This window comes from Oncorhynchus gorbuscha, linkage group LG06, assembly GCF_021184085.1.
Source record: "Oncorhynchus gorbuscha isolate QuinsamMale2020 ecotype Even-year linkage group LG06, OgorEven_v1.0, whole genome shotgun sequence".
NCBI classification, from domain to species: Eukaryota; Metazoa; Chordata; class Actinopteri; order Salmoniformes; family Salmonidae; genus Oncorhynchus; species Oncorhynchus gorbuscha.
In genome coordinates, this window is record NC_060178.1 from 23,310,851 (window position 1) to 23,326,965 (window position 16,115).

At 46.6% G+C, this 16,115-nt stretch overlaps 2 protein-coding genes across 5 annotated transcripts; one reads left to right on the forward strand and one right to left on the reverse strand.

Moving 5' to 3' along the window:
• The first annotated feature begins 326 nt into the window (after window positions 1–326).
• Window positions 327–4,152, forward strand: LOC124037057 (UDP-N-acetylglucosamine transporter-like). Of its 4 annotated transcripts, none has more exons than XM_046351688.1 (8): window positions 327–708; window positions 1,294–1,510; window positions 1,706–1,860; window positions 2,182–2,304; window positions 2,408–2,582; window positions 3,135–3,253; window positions 3,610–3,743; window positions 3,845–4,152. In XM_046351688.1, the coding sequence occupies exons 2-8, from the start codon at window positions 1,321–1,323 to the stop codon at window positions 3,933–3,935; spliced, it is 987 nt and encodes a 328-aa protein (XP_046207644.1). In that variant the 5' UTR covers window positions 327–708; window positions 1,294–1,320; the 3' UTR covers window positions 3,936–4,152. The 4 variants fall into 4 exon arrangements, with proteins under 4 accessions (XP_046207644.1, XP_046207645.1, XP_046207643.1 ...); XM_046351689.1 differs by lacking the exon at window positions 327–708 and adding an exon at window positions 730–820 and having other exon boundaries at window positions 2,408–2,595; XM_046351687.1 differs by lacking the exon at window positions 327–708 and adding an exon at window positions 730–820.
• Window positions 4,153–5,020: 868 nt separating this feature from the next.
• Window positions 5,021–10,211, reverse strand: LOC124037058 (protein FAM78B). The gene is made up of 2 exons (XM_046351691.1): window positions 9,071–10,211; window positions 5,021–7,818 (listed from the first exon to the last, which is right to left on the reverse strand). The coding sequence occupies exons 1-2, from the start codon at window positions 9,331–9,333 to the stop codon at window positions 7,296–7,298; spliced, it is 786 nt and encodes a 261-aa protein (XP_046207647.1). The 5' UTR covers window positions 9,334–10,211; the 3' UTR covers window positions 5,021–7,295.
• Window positions 10,212–16,115: the final 5,904 nt, after the last annotated feature.

Sequence of the window (16,115 nt, forward strand, 5' to 3'; positions counted from 1 at the left end):
AAACAAATAAGTATTTTTTATACAATATATCCCGATTATTCCATATAATATATGTGTGGAGAAAAATTGTGTTTATAAATTAAGGACCATGACAAGAAAACCTGCCGATGAAAAGCAGAAAGTTTCACTGGAATTTTGTCAATGTTATAATTGCAAAACATGAAGTTAAGGCCACCAAAAGTAGAGAAGACATGATGAGGACATGGTGTCCACTGCTTGTATACTTCGTATTTTGGCGAATTTAGTACACATCCGGGAACTTTTGGCATACTAACTATATCCATATTATGACCAATAAGCATACGATATACTCACGTCACAAATAGTATGAGTATTCGAACACACCTCAGTAAAATTATACGAAATGTTTTTGATTTAGCTAGCTATGTCTTTGCACCTTTAGAATAGTTACCATAATAACACAGACAACAATTATGGTATTATGGACAATTACGTCCGAATGAAGGGGCAATGGTAGAATACAGTTGTTGGTGAGCCAGCCTGGTTCAATGGACGAGAGGACTTGAACTAAGACAGTACAATATGGTTTAGAAACTCTGCTTGAAATGTGTGGCTAACAGACCTCTGAGTTAATTAGCTACTCAGGGAAGCTAACGTTAGATAGCTTGCACTACAACCCACACTTCAAGAATTACGGCTCAAGTTAAACTTTTGTATAACCTAGCTAGCTTCTTCCGGTGCCACCAGGTAGGTCTGCAATCCTTGCATTATTAAACTGGGTGAGAATGATGAGTCAGTGGCGCTGGTGATGAACGTGAGAAGACGCCTGTACAAACTAGCTAGTCAACTTTATAGGAAGGTGCCACTTGTTTTGACTGTAATTAAACGGAATAAACAAAAGTTGAATTATTAATTTAGTCATTGTTGACTTTCTGTCATTATGCATGTAGCCTGACTTTTGTCTGTAAAATCATTGAAAAGGGGATTCTACAATCATGGGAATGTCCAAACGGACCTTACCACACTACAATTAAAAGTCTGTTTATCTTTGATGAACTAGGAAACTGTCATATATGGTATCTGCTGGTGCCCCTGGTCTTGCGGACAAATAGATCATTGTGTTGCTGTTTTTGAGCCAGTAGGATGCCAGCATGTTTGTCTGGCCACAGTGTCAGTGTAAGCTAATTGTTCTTCACACCACTGAAGCTTGTCTCCAGTGCCCGACCACAGGAGCAAGAGTTGCAGCCATTTGGCCCATTGGTCCTTCCTTTGAATGTTTCAAGACTGCCCCCTCACCTTGCAGTGCCTAACTATTATCTCCTCTCCCTGCAGACCAGAGTGACCCTTGCTGTCCTCAACATGGTGTCGTCCAGGCTCAAGTACCTGTCTCTGTGGGTGCTGGTGTTCCAGACCACCTTCCTGGTGCTGACCATGCGCTACTCCCGCACACTACGGGGGGATGGCCCCCGCTACCTGGCCTCCTCTGCTGTGGTGGTGGCTGAGCTTATGAAGCTCATCACCTGTGTGCTGCTCATATTCAAGGAGCACAGTGAGTGTCCTCAAAGAAAATACAACTGTTTAAAAATATACATGTGCAAGTATACATTTAGGGAAGCTGACCCTCCATTTGTCTCCCTCTCAAGTTTCAAGTTTTATTAGTCATATATGTACATGATACACATAGCATACACTGTCCAATGAAATGCTTTCTTCTCTCACTCTCCTGCCTGGCTGTGTTTCTCAGGCTACAATGTTCGGGCTCTGAAGAGTATTCTGAGGCAAGAGATCACTCACAAGCCGAAAGAGACCCTGAAGCTGGCCATTCCTTCTGGGATCTACACCCTACAGAACAACCTGCTCTATGTGGCTCTGTCCAACCTGGACGCTGCCACCTACCAGGTAAGACAACCTGTTATGGAGTGTGTGCACAGGAGGTTGGTGGCAACTTTAATTTGGGAGGACAGGCTCATAGTAATGACTTGAGCGGAATGAGTGAAATGGTTTCCATGTGTTTGATGCCATACCATTTGCTCCGTTCCAGTCATTATTATGAGCCATTCTCCCCTCAGCAGTCTCCACTGAGTGTGTGTGTGTCTGTTTTGTAATTGTGTGGACACACGCAAATGTTTCTGTGTGGGATATCTACTTGTGTCTGGGGTAGTGTACTTTTTATGTTCTCTAAATGGTGTCCCCTGCTTTCCCCTTGTCTCTCTCCACCAGGTGACGTACCAGCTGAAGATCCTCACCACAGCCCTGTTCTCAGTGTCCATGCTAGGCCGGAGGCTGGGTGTGTACCAGTGGCTCTCCCTGCTCATCCTCATGGCTGGGGTCGCACTTGTGCAGGTAAACTCTACTCTAACTCCTTTACAATCCACTTTTTTGAAACCTGCATTTACATAAATTGTTTTAGTGCAAGTGTGTGTGTTTTTGTGTGTCCGATGTCTAGTGGCCCTCTGAATCCCTCGGGGCCCCTGAGAAGGAGCAGATGTCTGAAGGGTCCCAGTTTGTGGGTGTGGTGGCGGTGCTGGTGGCCTGCTGCTCCAGTGGCTTCGCTGGGGTTTATTTTGAGAAGATCCTCAAAGAGACCAAACAGAGCGTATGGGTCCGCAACATCCAACTGGGTCAGCATGAAAGGTTTATACTATAGTAGGGTTTTCTTGCTATAAGGGCATTTTTCAGCCCAGAATTACCCCATTATTTTTAAAGGTATGTTGTTTATGACAGAGCTCCAGTATCTCTACCGGGTCCTTGAAATGAGGTTTTACAGTGTTTTTTTCCTTTTCACTGCACAGAAACCCTGTTTGTCTCTCAGCTCCTTTTCTGCCAAATGTGTCTTCCTGCTGAGTTTATTTTTACCTCTGAACGTGTGAAGCGTGTGTTAATTCTCCTGTGATTCATTTCCTGGTGTGAACTTGTGCTAGTTTCCTGTATCAAGTGTATGTACAGAGAAGAGACTTGATTCATCCTCATAAGGAATGGATGAGTGTAGTGTTTTTGGCATGAATGTATTCATGTCTATGCATGTAGACATGATTTTGTCTTTGATTTCCAGTAAGCACCACAGGTTATTGTTTTTTTGATTAATGCGGGCAGGGTTATGCTAAATCTGCTTTCCTATCAATCCTACATCAGTTCAAACTGCCATATCATCTGACCTGTGTGTCTGGCTGTAGGAATGTTTGGCCTGGTGTTTGGTCTGATGGGGATGTTTGCATACGATGGGGAGAGAGTCCGAGAATCTGGGATGTTCAAGGGATACAACACAATCACCTGGACAGTGGTGGCTCTGCAGGTACATCTCACTATTGTCTTTTCACTTCACCTATCAGCTTTAGGTCAAATTTAGCCAAATGCAATACTAATTCGCAAGCTACCAATGAGGAGAAATAATGTTCCGTTTTTTACAAGTATATGTTTTCAGAGGCGAGAGTGTTACCCACTGAACCAGACTCCGGTCAAATAGTATTGTTTTAAGTGAAAAAGCTTGTTCTGTTAATATTGCAGAATGAATATTGCCATGCCTCTTTACTAAGGGAATATTGCTTGATCTGATTCCAAATGTATAAGCCTAGCAGTATTATAGTGTCCGTTTTGCCCAAACTACCCCACTCTGCTCATCCAGTCCATGTCTGGTGTGTGTTTCTCTAGGCACTAGGAGGGCTGGTTATAGCAGCTGTCATCAAGTATGCAGACAACATCCTGAAGGGCTTTGCCACGTCACTCTCCATCATCCTGTCAACACTCATATCCTACTTCTGGCTTGAGGACTTTGAACCCACAAGGTACACACATTCTAGCCAGGTTATTTCAATCTCCTATTTTAATGTCCCTTGGCTCTGACATGTGTAATGCTGTGTTTTTTATTTATTTGTGTCCTCTCCAGTGTGTTCTTCCTTGGTGCAGTACTGGTCATCGTGGCCACCTTCCTGTATGGCTACGAGGATAAGCCATCCCCCAACACCAGCCGTGCCTAGAGGACATCACCGAGGACCGAAGGGGATGTCAGGGAAGAGAAAAGAAAAGAAGAGGAGAAGAAAACAGTGGAGCAGAAGAGAGAAAAGAGGAGCGAAGGACACTAGCCTAGAGGCAATGTTGACATGGGCCTCAGACACTGTGGCCGTGTTTTCTCAGGCAGCCCAATTCTGATATTTTTTCCACTAATTGGTCTTTTGACCAATCACATCAGATCTTTTTCAGAGCTGATTGGTCAAAAGACCAATTAGTGAAAAAAATATCAGAATTGGGCTGCCTGTGAAAACGCGGCTATATGTAAACGCTGGTACGATGCCTGTGTAAACGCAGCCCAATAAGTTCCTCGACTAAAAAAGTGTGATCAGGAAGTTGCCACCACAGAGAAATAGACCCATGAGTCATGACCAAGCTCAGCAGTGTACTGGACACACCTGCCAGGCAGGTTATTGCACTGGGTCAAAACTGGTTGGGTAGGGTCCCCTGTCTTTATATTATTGTCATCTTAATAATGAAGATGATGGATAAAACAAAGACACAGGCAGGGAAGTTTTCTGACTTGTGCATTTCCCTGAAGGCCATAATGTTCACTCATGACTTGTGACAATAGTCCGGATGTGTTGGACTCCACCGACATACTGATGAACTATGTTTCTGTAGACCTCTGTACTTTTCCACGCATTGGCGTAATGTGATGTGTGTGTTATTTGGGGAAGAGGGGAAGGTTGACTTTATTACTGTATTTACCAATCATTAGAAACACAAAGTCCAAAAAGGAAATGTTTCCTACGTCAAAGACGAGTGTATCATTCTATATCACGACTCTATTGTTGTAACATTTTGCGTCATATAATGCTCCCTTGTAGAAGTTTTACAAGTGCTCTGAGCCATGATATGAACACACAAAGTCAAACGGATGCACTCCCTATTGTTTTTGCGACTAATACATTTTCTGATTGAGTGCATATTGTGCATGAGACCCCCTGTAACACATACACCCATGAACTGTCAATGTGCAACTGAGGGGGGAAATGATTACGTTTGCAGAGGGATTTAAATAGGTTCAATAAAAAAGACACATTTTACTTGAATCATTTTATTGAATTAAAAACACTGCTTACATGCAAAAGCTCCCACCCATCCATTCTGAAACCCTGTAAAGTACTACCCCGTGATGTCCCACTACATCCTCCAGTCCGAGTCATTCTGTTCTCAGGCACATCTGTTACTGTGAGTGACTGGCTCTCAATGGACGTTTGTCACCATACAGTGGCCACCATACACGGTATGTGATATGACCTCCAATCTAAACAAATGGTTTGTAATATCCCACTCGTCCCTCTTATGATAATGACTTGGGTGTAGTCACAGAGGGGATGTGTGCATAAATGTGTTTCTGCATGTGTGTTTAGTCACAGAGGGGATGTGTGTGTCAGTGTAAAGGCTAGTATGGTTTGCACCTCAGTAATGAGCAGCATGAGGAGTTCATATTGGTTGCAATTCCCCTGTTCAGATGTTGCATGCATCAACCAATGGTTGCGTGCCACGTCATTAACTATGTCATCGACTGACAAGATTGCTATAACGTAGGGAGCGTCCCTCTGCCCTGGCGTTGCTGACGCCTGCCAGAACTTAGGTTTAGATAGGTATTTTACGTATCAGCTAACCATATACTGTATGTTATGGCAATCTGTCAGTCGATGACACAGTTGATGATGTGGCATGCAACCATTGGTTGATGCATGCAACATCTGCACAGGGGAGCGCAACCATAATGCTGTGGTTAGCTGAAACTTAAAATATTTACATGTTGTAAGATCTGGCATGCATCAGCAAAACCTGGGCAGAGGAACACGCCCATTACATTCTCAGTCTCCTCTTCATCTACTACCTGGCCTGACCCACTCAGTCTGCTCTTCATCTACTACCTGGCCTGGCCCACTCAGTCTCATTTCTGCATCTGAAAAATTGATTTCCAAAACGCAAAACTATATCCACCAATTTTTTACATTTGTATTTTTCCACCAGAAATGGTTTTTCACCTTCATGTGTGTATAAAATATAACTTTTCTCATATTTTTTATTCGTAGATTTTACATATGTATGAAATGTTTTGTTGGGGGGGAAAACGCTATATATCCATTGTTTAGCTCGAATGGAATGTTTCTATCCTGTATATTTGACTGTGATATGTGGTTGTCTCAGCTAGCTATCTTAAGATGAATGCACTTACTGTAAGTAGCTCTGGATAAGAGCATCTACTAAATTACTAAAATGTCAAATGTAAATGTTTTACATATAGATCTCATATTACTATGTTGAATTATTTTTGTAAAATAAAATATAGAAAGATATCATATATGTATCATTTGTACATTTCTTTATTAAAAATGTAGCTATTTGTTACATTTCATTCTATAAAACCTAGCATAACTACTTATTTCTCAGAGAGTGAGGTGGATATATAGCATTTTGCACAACAAAAATATAATTTGTCTCTGAAATGAAACCATCAAGTGATCGATTTAAACAAATGCATGTCTGTCTTTGAACATGCCATGATTAGATAGTGAAAAAACACATCTCTTTCAATATTTCTTTAAACAATAAAAGCTCATTTTACCAACATTTCTGAAAATGAATATATAGCGTTTGTAATGAAACTCATCTACTACCTGGCCTGGCCTACACTGCTGTTCTCATTGGGGCTGCTGTAGATTGCTTTAGAGACCCTGTCTTTCCCCTCTCCCAGTAACACATCCATCCCTTTCTGTAACTGTACTGAGCATGAAGGCTGACTTTAAATGTACCACAATCTTTGTTCTTACATATAAAATACATTATACACCTCAATACCACCTGTATTATACCCATAAAGCCACATACATGTACTCTTGTGCCTCTCACACCTTGGGCTAGTCTCACATGGCAACGCATTCTCCACATACTGCATTACCTTTAACCAGAGCCAAAGAGTAATGGGGCTCCATTTGAGATACAGCCCTCTACATCACTGTCATAGACCCAGAGCAATCTGTGATTAAAGATGGCTGCTCTGTCATCTCGGTGAGGCAGTATGGTGTGCGATAGGTTACAGGCTGCTCCCCTGGAGTGTAGCCTACTCTGAAGCCTGCTGGGCCTGGCACACCCACAAGTCGTCCTTACTTCTCCAGGCCAAATTACTTTATTAAGGCAGGGGTCCGTCTGTGGGTCTGTCCTGTATTTAAACCCGATCCAGGCAATGGTCTTCTCCCGCTCTACTCAAAGGCAGTGGTGGAGATTTAAGGCAGCTGTCCATATTGATCTCATCATGGCTGGATGTCCGGTCCCATAGTTCCACCTCCCCTCCCTCTCTCCTTCCTTCTCTACTTAGGAGGGATAACCACCAGAGGCGGGCCCTTCCTGGGCCTCCACATCAGCACCTGGGCGTCATTGGCGTTGGGCCTCCCCAGGGCGTTGGGGGGGATAGGCTCCATGCGGGTTAGGACGCGGGGCTGGTCCTGGTGCGTCCGGCCCATCAGGGTGGCTCTGGAGCCCAGGGGCATGGAGGGGTCCACCAAGATGTCCACCCTCATCCGCCACTTGACCGTCTGCAGCAGGATCTTCTCCCGCGTGGCCGTGTTGAGGGCCACCAGCCATGTGGTGAAGCTCTGGTCCCTCTTGATGCGGGTGAGAAGGGGAAGGTTGCTGTCGCTGATGGGCACTGCCCAGGTCACACTGGGGTAGAAGTTATCGTTCATGCTGACGGTAAAGCGAGAGGGCTTGGAGGTGGGCCCCGTCAGGGTGACCGTCTCGGTGGTGTTGCCGTACCAGGGGTAGCTCACCCCATCTGAGTCACTGATGGCCCTCACAAGACCCTCACACAGCTCTGGTAGCTCCCAGCTAGACCTGCAGGAGGACAAAGGGTCAGATTACAGTTTAACAGATGGTGGGTTGGAGCCTGTTCTTAGTTGGTCCCTGATTGACATTGTGTTGTGGCTTGTAACACTGTAGGGTCACGAGAAGTTTCAAAGGGCTTTAGGTGTCTCACACAAACCCATTTGGGAATTAGACATTCTCGAAGAGAACAGAGGAAGACAAACAAATACATACTGTATGTGTGATAAATGGAATCAGCATGTTCATCTCTATTCTACCTCAGGTCTCCATACTGTATGTGTGATAAATGGAATCAGCATGTCCATCTCTATTCTACCTCAGGGCTCCATACTGTATGTGTTCAGTGCGTCAGTAGTAGATTCATATCTCATTTGTTTGTTGGCCAATGAGGGAGTGTCAGCTGGTGTGACCTGATGCCACTGTCTCCCCCTCAGAATAACTCCATCTGTCTGTACACTGTGTTTTTCTGCACCCCCAGACACCCCACCTCCAGCCAGGGTTAAACATCCCCTCACATATGCCTCCTCCAGTGAAAAATACCCCCAGGCAGTGCTGGAGGCGGAGGTATGTGTTGCTCGTCAGTGGGTGTGTGAGTGTGTCTCCGGTAGAGGAGGGAGCGTGGGAGTGTCAGTGCATCTATCTCTCCCTCCATTGTTTCGGTGAACACAATGTGTCTAGAAGCAGTTGTTTAGCTCCTCAGTTGTTTCTATTTTGATGCTGAAATCACAGGAACAGAATCAATTGGTGGGCGTTTGAATGAAAGATGGTGACAGCATAGTTACCCTGCTGTGTGCACAAATGCTCTACAACACATGTACCCACACAGCCATACATCAACTGTTGCATTGCATTCACGTCATTTTTGATGCCTCACAAAACCGATTTAGAGATTTATGGCATTTAAGATGTCTCTCTCTCTCACACACACACACACACACACACACACACACACACACACACACACACACACACACACACACACACACACACACACACACACACACACACACACACACACACACACACACACACACACACACACACACACACACACACACACACACACACACACACACACACACACTGGAATAATGACTAAGGTCTGTTCCTTTGCTTTGGCACCTGCCGAATGCACCAAAGAGGTGACAGTTTAGGACATATCATCAGGGGGAGGGTGGAGCATCAGTCCCCTGTGACAGAGGACAGTCAGCAGCTAGCCTCCTGATGGGGGAATTCAAAACAGGAGGAGAACTCAACTTACATGCCGATGTCGTTGTAGGTGTTGTAGAATTCCATCTGGGTGCATGCCTGGATCCAACCCACCACCCAAGTCTCATTACGGGGAATAGGGGGCATCACTATCCGTGCAGAGGCCTTGAAATAGGGCGTCTTGTAGCGCAACACTATAGGCGAGTTCTCCTCAATGATTGTTGGGCAGTGGTCGATAGTGGCTGAAACGTCGTAGACCACTATGTTTTCACGTTTGATGCGCGACTTACAGGTGATGCTCTGTATGCAGCCCATGATGAGGTTAGGGTTCTAGTCAGGGGGACTTGACGGGATGATAACACTGTGGACTTGGGATAAATGTGTCATCAATCTCTGTCACGTCCCATTGAATCCAGACGCTATAGTTAAAATGGCACATTAGTCAATGCATTTTATCCAAAAACGCAAGCAGTTCCATCCACATTTACGCACGAAGACAAAACAGATAGGTGGCCTGATCTTGGAATAGGGGAACAGATGAAATAACAGCAGTTGGTGATATGGGATCCTCTCTATGTCTCGTATCGCAGGTGTAGCCTGTCGGTGTCTGTGTGGCACTGCCCTCTCTTGCAGTCCGGGCTTCCGTGGGCTCCAGCCCCTCAAAATGATTGTTACCCGCGGCCTTTGTATTCAAATCCACACGTCCGCTTGCAGGTCTGTGCCGCTTGATCCTCTTCTTTCTTCCCCGGGCTGTCATGTCACAAGCCGGAGGAGAGCGGCGGACTCAGAGGCGTCGTGTCGATGTCCCCGTCGGGTGGTGGTCGTGATGCTTGTTGATGCGGCGCTGGCGGTTCACAAGGTGCACTTGATCGGAGCGATGACATTGACAATCTACACCACCCGGCATTCCTCACTGTGACAGTAAAACGATGGATAAAAACAAGGCCAAAGCGGAGAATTCCCGCATTTTTCATTGAACGCTTGCTTCCTCGCTGCAGAATTGGCTGAACAACAGCTTCTCGCCTCGATAAATCAGCAGGTGAAAAACAATTGTTTAAGAAAAGAGAAATTATATAGCCTACCACAGTTCTATCCAATCAGACAATCAATGTATCGAATTGTCGCCGCATGGCTTGATGAAGGCAGACACATTAAGGATTCATTAGGGATTCTGTCTTGTCTCCTTTTTTCTCCGAAAGCTATGCGTCCTCTGGCGCTGTTCAGCTTCCCTGGTGCTGATGATGATGAGTGAACCAATGAAAAGCAGAGGTATACTGAGCGCGTGGTAGTGCCGGGGTCCATTATTTGGCAGTAACAGTCTGTACATTTCTTTCCATAGCTTGAATGGCTATAGCGTATACCTGGCCAATTGATGGTTTCATTTTTTATGAGCGACATACTCCACACCAATTATGCAATGGCAGGCTTTTATCTACTCTAATAGCCATTATTTGAAGGCAGCGCAATCAATAAGATTAGGCTATAATTGTATGATTATATCATATAATGTTAGGGCAAATTTAAATCGATTTTTGCAGGAGAGCTTGATATTCTTAAAAAATAAATAGCACTTACTAATCTTTGTTTGACATGATGATGAACCACAGTCGAGTTCTTTACATGAATAAAGGTAGGCGTGGCATTCTGAGCAGACAAGGATGCCCAATTTCAGTTAACTACGACAAATGGGAGGTTCTACACTTGTAGCGACATTTGACATGGCCTTACAGTTTATGGGATTGGCCCTGCCAGTGAATCTGATGTAGACGGTAATAACAAAGCACCGCCCATTATTGGCACGCTGGGACTTTAATGTCATCCTACAGTGATCCCTTTGCCAACACGCTGACATTGGTTTGGTATTTTCCCTGAAATGCACAAGGTCCTCTACTCCGACAATGAATCCACAGATAAAAGAGTAAACTGAGTTTGTTTCTAGCCATCTCTCCTCCTTCAGGCTTCTTCTTCTTATCTGGACTTTATATGGCGGTTGGCAACCAACTTCAAGGTGCATTACCACCATCAACAGGACTGGAGAGTGGACCTCAGACCTCAGATCTTTCAATCACCCACTTGGGTATATGCTCCTAAAAAATGAGGAAATGAGAGAGGCGGGACTTGCAGCGTGTCAACCATCACAAATAGAACCAAGTTGTATTTTAGCCCCTGGCTACACAGACGCTCGTTGATGTGCACGAGCAGTGTGGGTGCAATGATTGAATAACATGTACATTTATTTTGCAATGCTTGCGCACGTGACGTAAGCAGTGTGTTCAGTGTAACCGATGTGAAATGGCTGGCTAGTTAGTGGTGGTGCGCGCTAATAGCGTTTCAATCGGTGACGTCACTCGCTTTGAGACCTTGAGGTAGTGGTTCCCCTTGCTCAGCAAGGGCCGCCGATTTTGTGGAGCGATGGGTAACGATGCTTCGTGAGTGACTGTGGTTGATGTGTGCAGAGGGTCCCTCGTTCGAGCCCAGGTTGGGCTCTATGCTGTTACATCAGCATAGAGTTGGTAAAAGATGACTCCTGTCATGTTTGTCATTTATTATCATGTCTTGTCCCTGTGCTCCCCATGCTATTCGTTTCCCTCTGCTGGTCTTATTTGGTTCTTTCCCTCCTATCCCTCTCTCTCCCCCTCCCTCTCTCACTCTCTCGCTCTCTCTTCTCTCTATCGTTCCGTTCCTGCTCCCAGCTGTTCCTATTCCCCTAATCATCATTTAGTCTTCCCACACCTGTTCCCGATCCTTTCCCCTGATTAGAGTCCCTATTTATTCCTTTGTGTCCCGTTCCTGTGCCGTCGGTTCCTTGCATTGTATTCACCATGCTGTGATTGCGTTTCGCCCTGTCCTGTCGTGTTTTTTGCCGTGATTGTGTATCACCCTGTCCTGTCGTGTTTTGTGCCTTCATCAGACGCTGCGTGTGAGCAGGTGTCTCAGTCGACTACGGCCTGCGCCTACCCGAACGACCTGCAGTCTGTGGCCGCTTCTCCAGTTGTTTTCCCCTCTACAAATCTAGAGGATTTCAGTTATTCCGTTTTGAGCATTAATAAACTCTGTTTCTGTTAAGTCGCGTTTGGGTCCTCTTTCACCTGCATGACAGAAGGAACCGACCAAGGAATGGACCCAGCGACTTCAGACGCTCGTTACACTGCCGTCGAGATCCAAGGAGCCATGCTCGGCAGACACGAGCAGGAATTGTCTGCTGCTCGCCATGCCGTGGAGAACCTGGCCGCTCAGGTTTCCGACCTCTCTGGACAGTTCCAGAGTCTACGTCTCGTGCCACCTGTTACTCCCTGGCCTGCCGAGCCTCCAGAACCCAGGGTTAATAACCCACCTTGCTACTCCGGGCAGCCCACTGAGTGCCGCTCCTTTCTCACGCAGTGTGAGATTGTGTTCTCTCTCCAACCCCACACATACTCTAGAGAGAGAGCTCGGGTTGCTTACGTCATTTCACTCCTTACTGGCCGGGCTCGAGAATGGGGCACAGCTATCTGGGAGGCAAGGGCTGATTGCTCTAACAGATTCCAGAACTTTAAAGAGGAGATGATTCGGGTTTTTGACCGTTCAGTTTTTGGTGGGGAGGCTTCTAGGGCCCTGGCTTCCTTATGCCAAGGTGAACGGTCCATAACGGATTATTCCATTGAGTTTCGCACTCTTGCTGCCTCTAGTGAGTGGAACGAGCCGGCGCTGCTCGCTCGTTTTCTGGAGGGACTCCACGCAGTGGTTAAGGATGAGATTCTCTCCCGGGAGGTTCCTTCAGATGTGGACTCTTTGATTGCTCTCGCCATCCGCATAGAACGACGGGTAGATCTTCGTCACCGGGCTCGTGGAAGAGAGCTCGCATCAACGGTGTTTCCCTGCTCCGCATCGCAACCATCTCCCTCCTCTGGCTTTGAGACTGAGCCCATGCAGCTGGGAGGGATTCGCATCTCGAATAAGGAGAGGGAACGGAGGATCACCAACCGCCTGTGCCTCTATTGCGGAGTTGCTGGACATTTTGTTAATTCATGTCCAGTAAGAGGCCAGAGCCCATCAGTAAGCGGAGGGCTACTGGTGAGCGCTACTACTCAGTCCTCTTCATCTAGATCTTGTACTACTATGTCGGTCCATCTACGCTGGACCGGTTCGGGTGCTACATGCAGTGCCTTGATTGACTCTGGGGCTGAGGGTTGTTTCATGGACGAAGCATGGGTTCGGAAACATAACATTCCTTTCAGACCATTAGACAACCCTACGCCCATGTTTGCCTTAGATGGTAGTCATCTTCCCAGTATCAAATTTGAGACACTACCTTTAACTCTCACAGTATCTGGTAACCACAGTGAGACTATTTCTTTTTTGATTTTCCGTTCACCGTTTACACCTGTTGTTTTGGGTCATCCCTGGCTAGTATGTCATAATCCTTCTATTAATTGGTCTAGTAATTCTATCCTATCCTGGAACGTTTCTTGTCATGTGAAGTGTTTAATGTCTGCCATCCCTCCCGTTTCTTCTCTCCCTACTTCTCAGGAGGAACCTGGCGATTTGACAGGAGTGCCGGAGGAATATCATGATCTGCGCACGGTCTTCAGTCGGTCCCGAGCCAACTCCCTTCCTCCTCACCGGTCGTATGATTGTAGTATTGATCTCCTTCCAGGGACCACGCCTCCTCGAGGTAGACTATACTCTCTGTCGGCTCCCGAACGTAAGGCTCTCGAGGATTATTTGTCTGTGTCTCTTGACGCCGGTACCATAGTGCCTTCTTCTTCTCCGGCCGGGGCGGGGTTCTTTTTTGTTAAGAAGAAGGACGGTACTCTGCGCCCCTGCGTGGATTATCGAGGGCTGAATGACATAACGGTTAAGAATCGTTATCCGCTTCCCCTTATGTCATCAGCCTTCGAGATTCTGCAGGGAGCCAGGTGCTTTACTAAGTTGGACCTTCGTAACGCTTACCATCTCGTGCGCATCAGAGAGGGGGACGAGTGGAAAACGGCGTTTAACACTCCGTTAGGGCATTTTGAGTACCGGGTTCTGCCGTTCGGTCTCGCCAATGCGCCAGCTGTTTTTCAGGCATTAGTTAATGATGTTCTGAGAGACATGCTGAACATTTTTGTTTTTGTCTATCTTGACGATATCCTGATTTTTTCTCCGTCACTCGAGATTCATGTTCAGCACGTTCGACGTGTTCTACAGCGCCTTTTAGAGAATTGTCTCTACGTAAAGGCTGAGAAGTGCTCTTTTCATGTCTCCTCCGTTACTTTTCTCGGTTCCGTTATTTCCGCTGAAGGCATTCAGATGGATTCCGCTAAGGTCCAAGCTGTCAGTGATTGGCCCGTTCCAAGGTCACGTGTCGAGTTGCAGCGCTTTTTAGGTTTCGCTAATTTCTATCGGCGTTTCATTCGTAATTTCGGTCAAGTTGCTGCCCCTCTCACAGCTCTTACTTCTGTCAAGACGTGTTTTAAGTGGTCCGGTTCCGCCCAGGGAGCTTTTGATCTTCTAAAAGAACGTTTTACGTCCGCTCCTATCCTCGTTACTCCTGACGTCACTAGACAATTTATTGTCGAGGTTGACGCTTCAGAGGTAGGCGTGGGAGCCATTCTATCCCAGCGCTTCCAGTCTGACGATAAGGTTCATCCTTGCGCTTATTTTCTCATCGCCTGTCGCCATCTGAGCGCAACTATGATGTGGGTAACCGTGAACTGCTCGCCATCCGCTTAGCCCTAGGCGAATGGCGACAGTGGTTGGAGGGGCGACCGTTCCTTTTGTCGTTTGGACAGACCATAAGAACCTTGAGTACATCCGTTCTGCCAAACGACTTAATGCCCGTCAAGCTCGTTGGGCGTTGTTTTTCGCTCGTTTCGAGTTTGTGATTTCTTACCGTCCGGGTAGCAAGAACACCAAGCCTGATGCCTTATCCCGTCTGTTTAGTTCTTCTGTGGCTTCTACTGATCTCGAGGGGATTCTTCCTTATGGGCGTGTTGTCGGGTTGACAGTCTGGGGAATTGAAAGACAGGTTAAGCAAGCACTCACGCACACTGCGTCGCCGCGCGCTTGTCCTAGTAACCTCCTTTTCGTTCCTGTTTCCACTCGTCTGGCTGTTCTTCAGTGGGCTCACTCTGCCAAGTTAGCTGGTCATCCCGGTGTTCGAGGCACTCTTGCGTCTATTCGCCAGCGCTTTTGGTGGCCGACTCAGGAGCGTGACACGCGCCGTTTCGTGGCTGCGTGTTCAGACTGCGCGCAGAAGAAGTCTGGTAATTTTTTTTCTGCTTCTGCTCCTGGTCTTGCTGGGTCTCAGTCTGTTCCCTGCCATCGCATCTCTCCTGTTCTTGTCCCTGCCCTTGCTGTGTCTCAGTCTGTCCCTAGTTCTCATTTTTTTTTTTTTTAGAGTAGTACCCTAGTTTCCCTTTTTATCGTTTTTCGTTACGGTCCTGAGGAGAGGAGTTGGGTTCTTTCTCGGGACGTGCTGGACCGTTTGATCTATGATTTCCTCCGTTGCTGCCAGTGTTCCTCCTCGAGAGCGCCAGGAGGCGCTCGGTGAGTGGGGGGGTACTGTCATGTTTGTCATTTATTATCATGTCTTGTCCCTGTGCTCCCCATGCTATTCGTTTCCCTCTGCTGGTCTTATTTGGTTCTTTCCTCCTATCCCTCTCTCTCCCCCTCCCTCTCTCACTCTCTCGCTCTCTCTTCTCTCTATCGTTCCGTTCCTGCTCCCAGCTGTTCCTATTCCCCTAATCATCATTTAGTCTTCCCACACCTGTTCCCGATCCTTTCCCCTGATTAGAGTCCCTATTTATTCCTTTGTGTCCCGTTCCTGTGCCGTCGGTTCCTTGCATTGTATTCACCATGCTGTGATTGCGTTTCGCCCTGTCCTGTCGTGTTTTTTGCCGTGATTGTGTATCACCCTGTCCTGTCGTGTTTTGTGCCTTCATCAGACGCTGCGTGTGAGCAGGTGTCTCAGTCGACTACGGCCTGCGCCTACCCGAAGCGACCTGCAGTCTGTGGCCGCTTCTCCAGTTGTTTTCCCCTCTACAAATCTAGAGGATTTCAGTTATTCCGTTTTGAGCATTAATAAACTCTGTTTCTGTTAAGTCGCGTTTGGGTCCTCTTTCACCTGCATG

Coding starts and splice junctions, on each gene's coding strand:
- LOC124037058 (XM_046351691.1), bottom strand. CDS start 9,333: ATGGGCTGCATACAGAGCATCACCTGTAAGTCGCGCATCAAACGTGAA. Junction 7,819..9,070: donor ACCTACAACGACATCGGCAT/GTAAGTTGAGTT, acceptor GTCCTCCTGCAG/GTCTAGCTGGGAGCTACCAG.
- LOC124037057 (XM_046351687.1), top strand. CDS start 770: ATGAACGTGAGAAGACGCCTGTACAAACTAGCTAGTCAACTTTATAGG. Junction 1,511..1,705: donor GCTCATATTCAAGGAGCACA/GTGAGTGTCCTC, acceptor TGTGTTTCTCAG/GCTACAATGTTCGGGCTCTG. Junction 2,583..3,134: donor GGTCCGCAACATCCAACTGG/GTCAGCATGAAA, acceptor GTCTGGCTGTAG/GAATGTTTGGCCTGGTGTTT.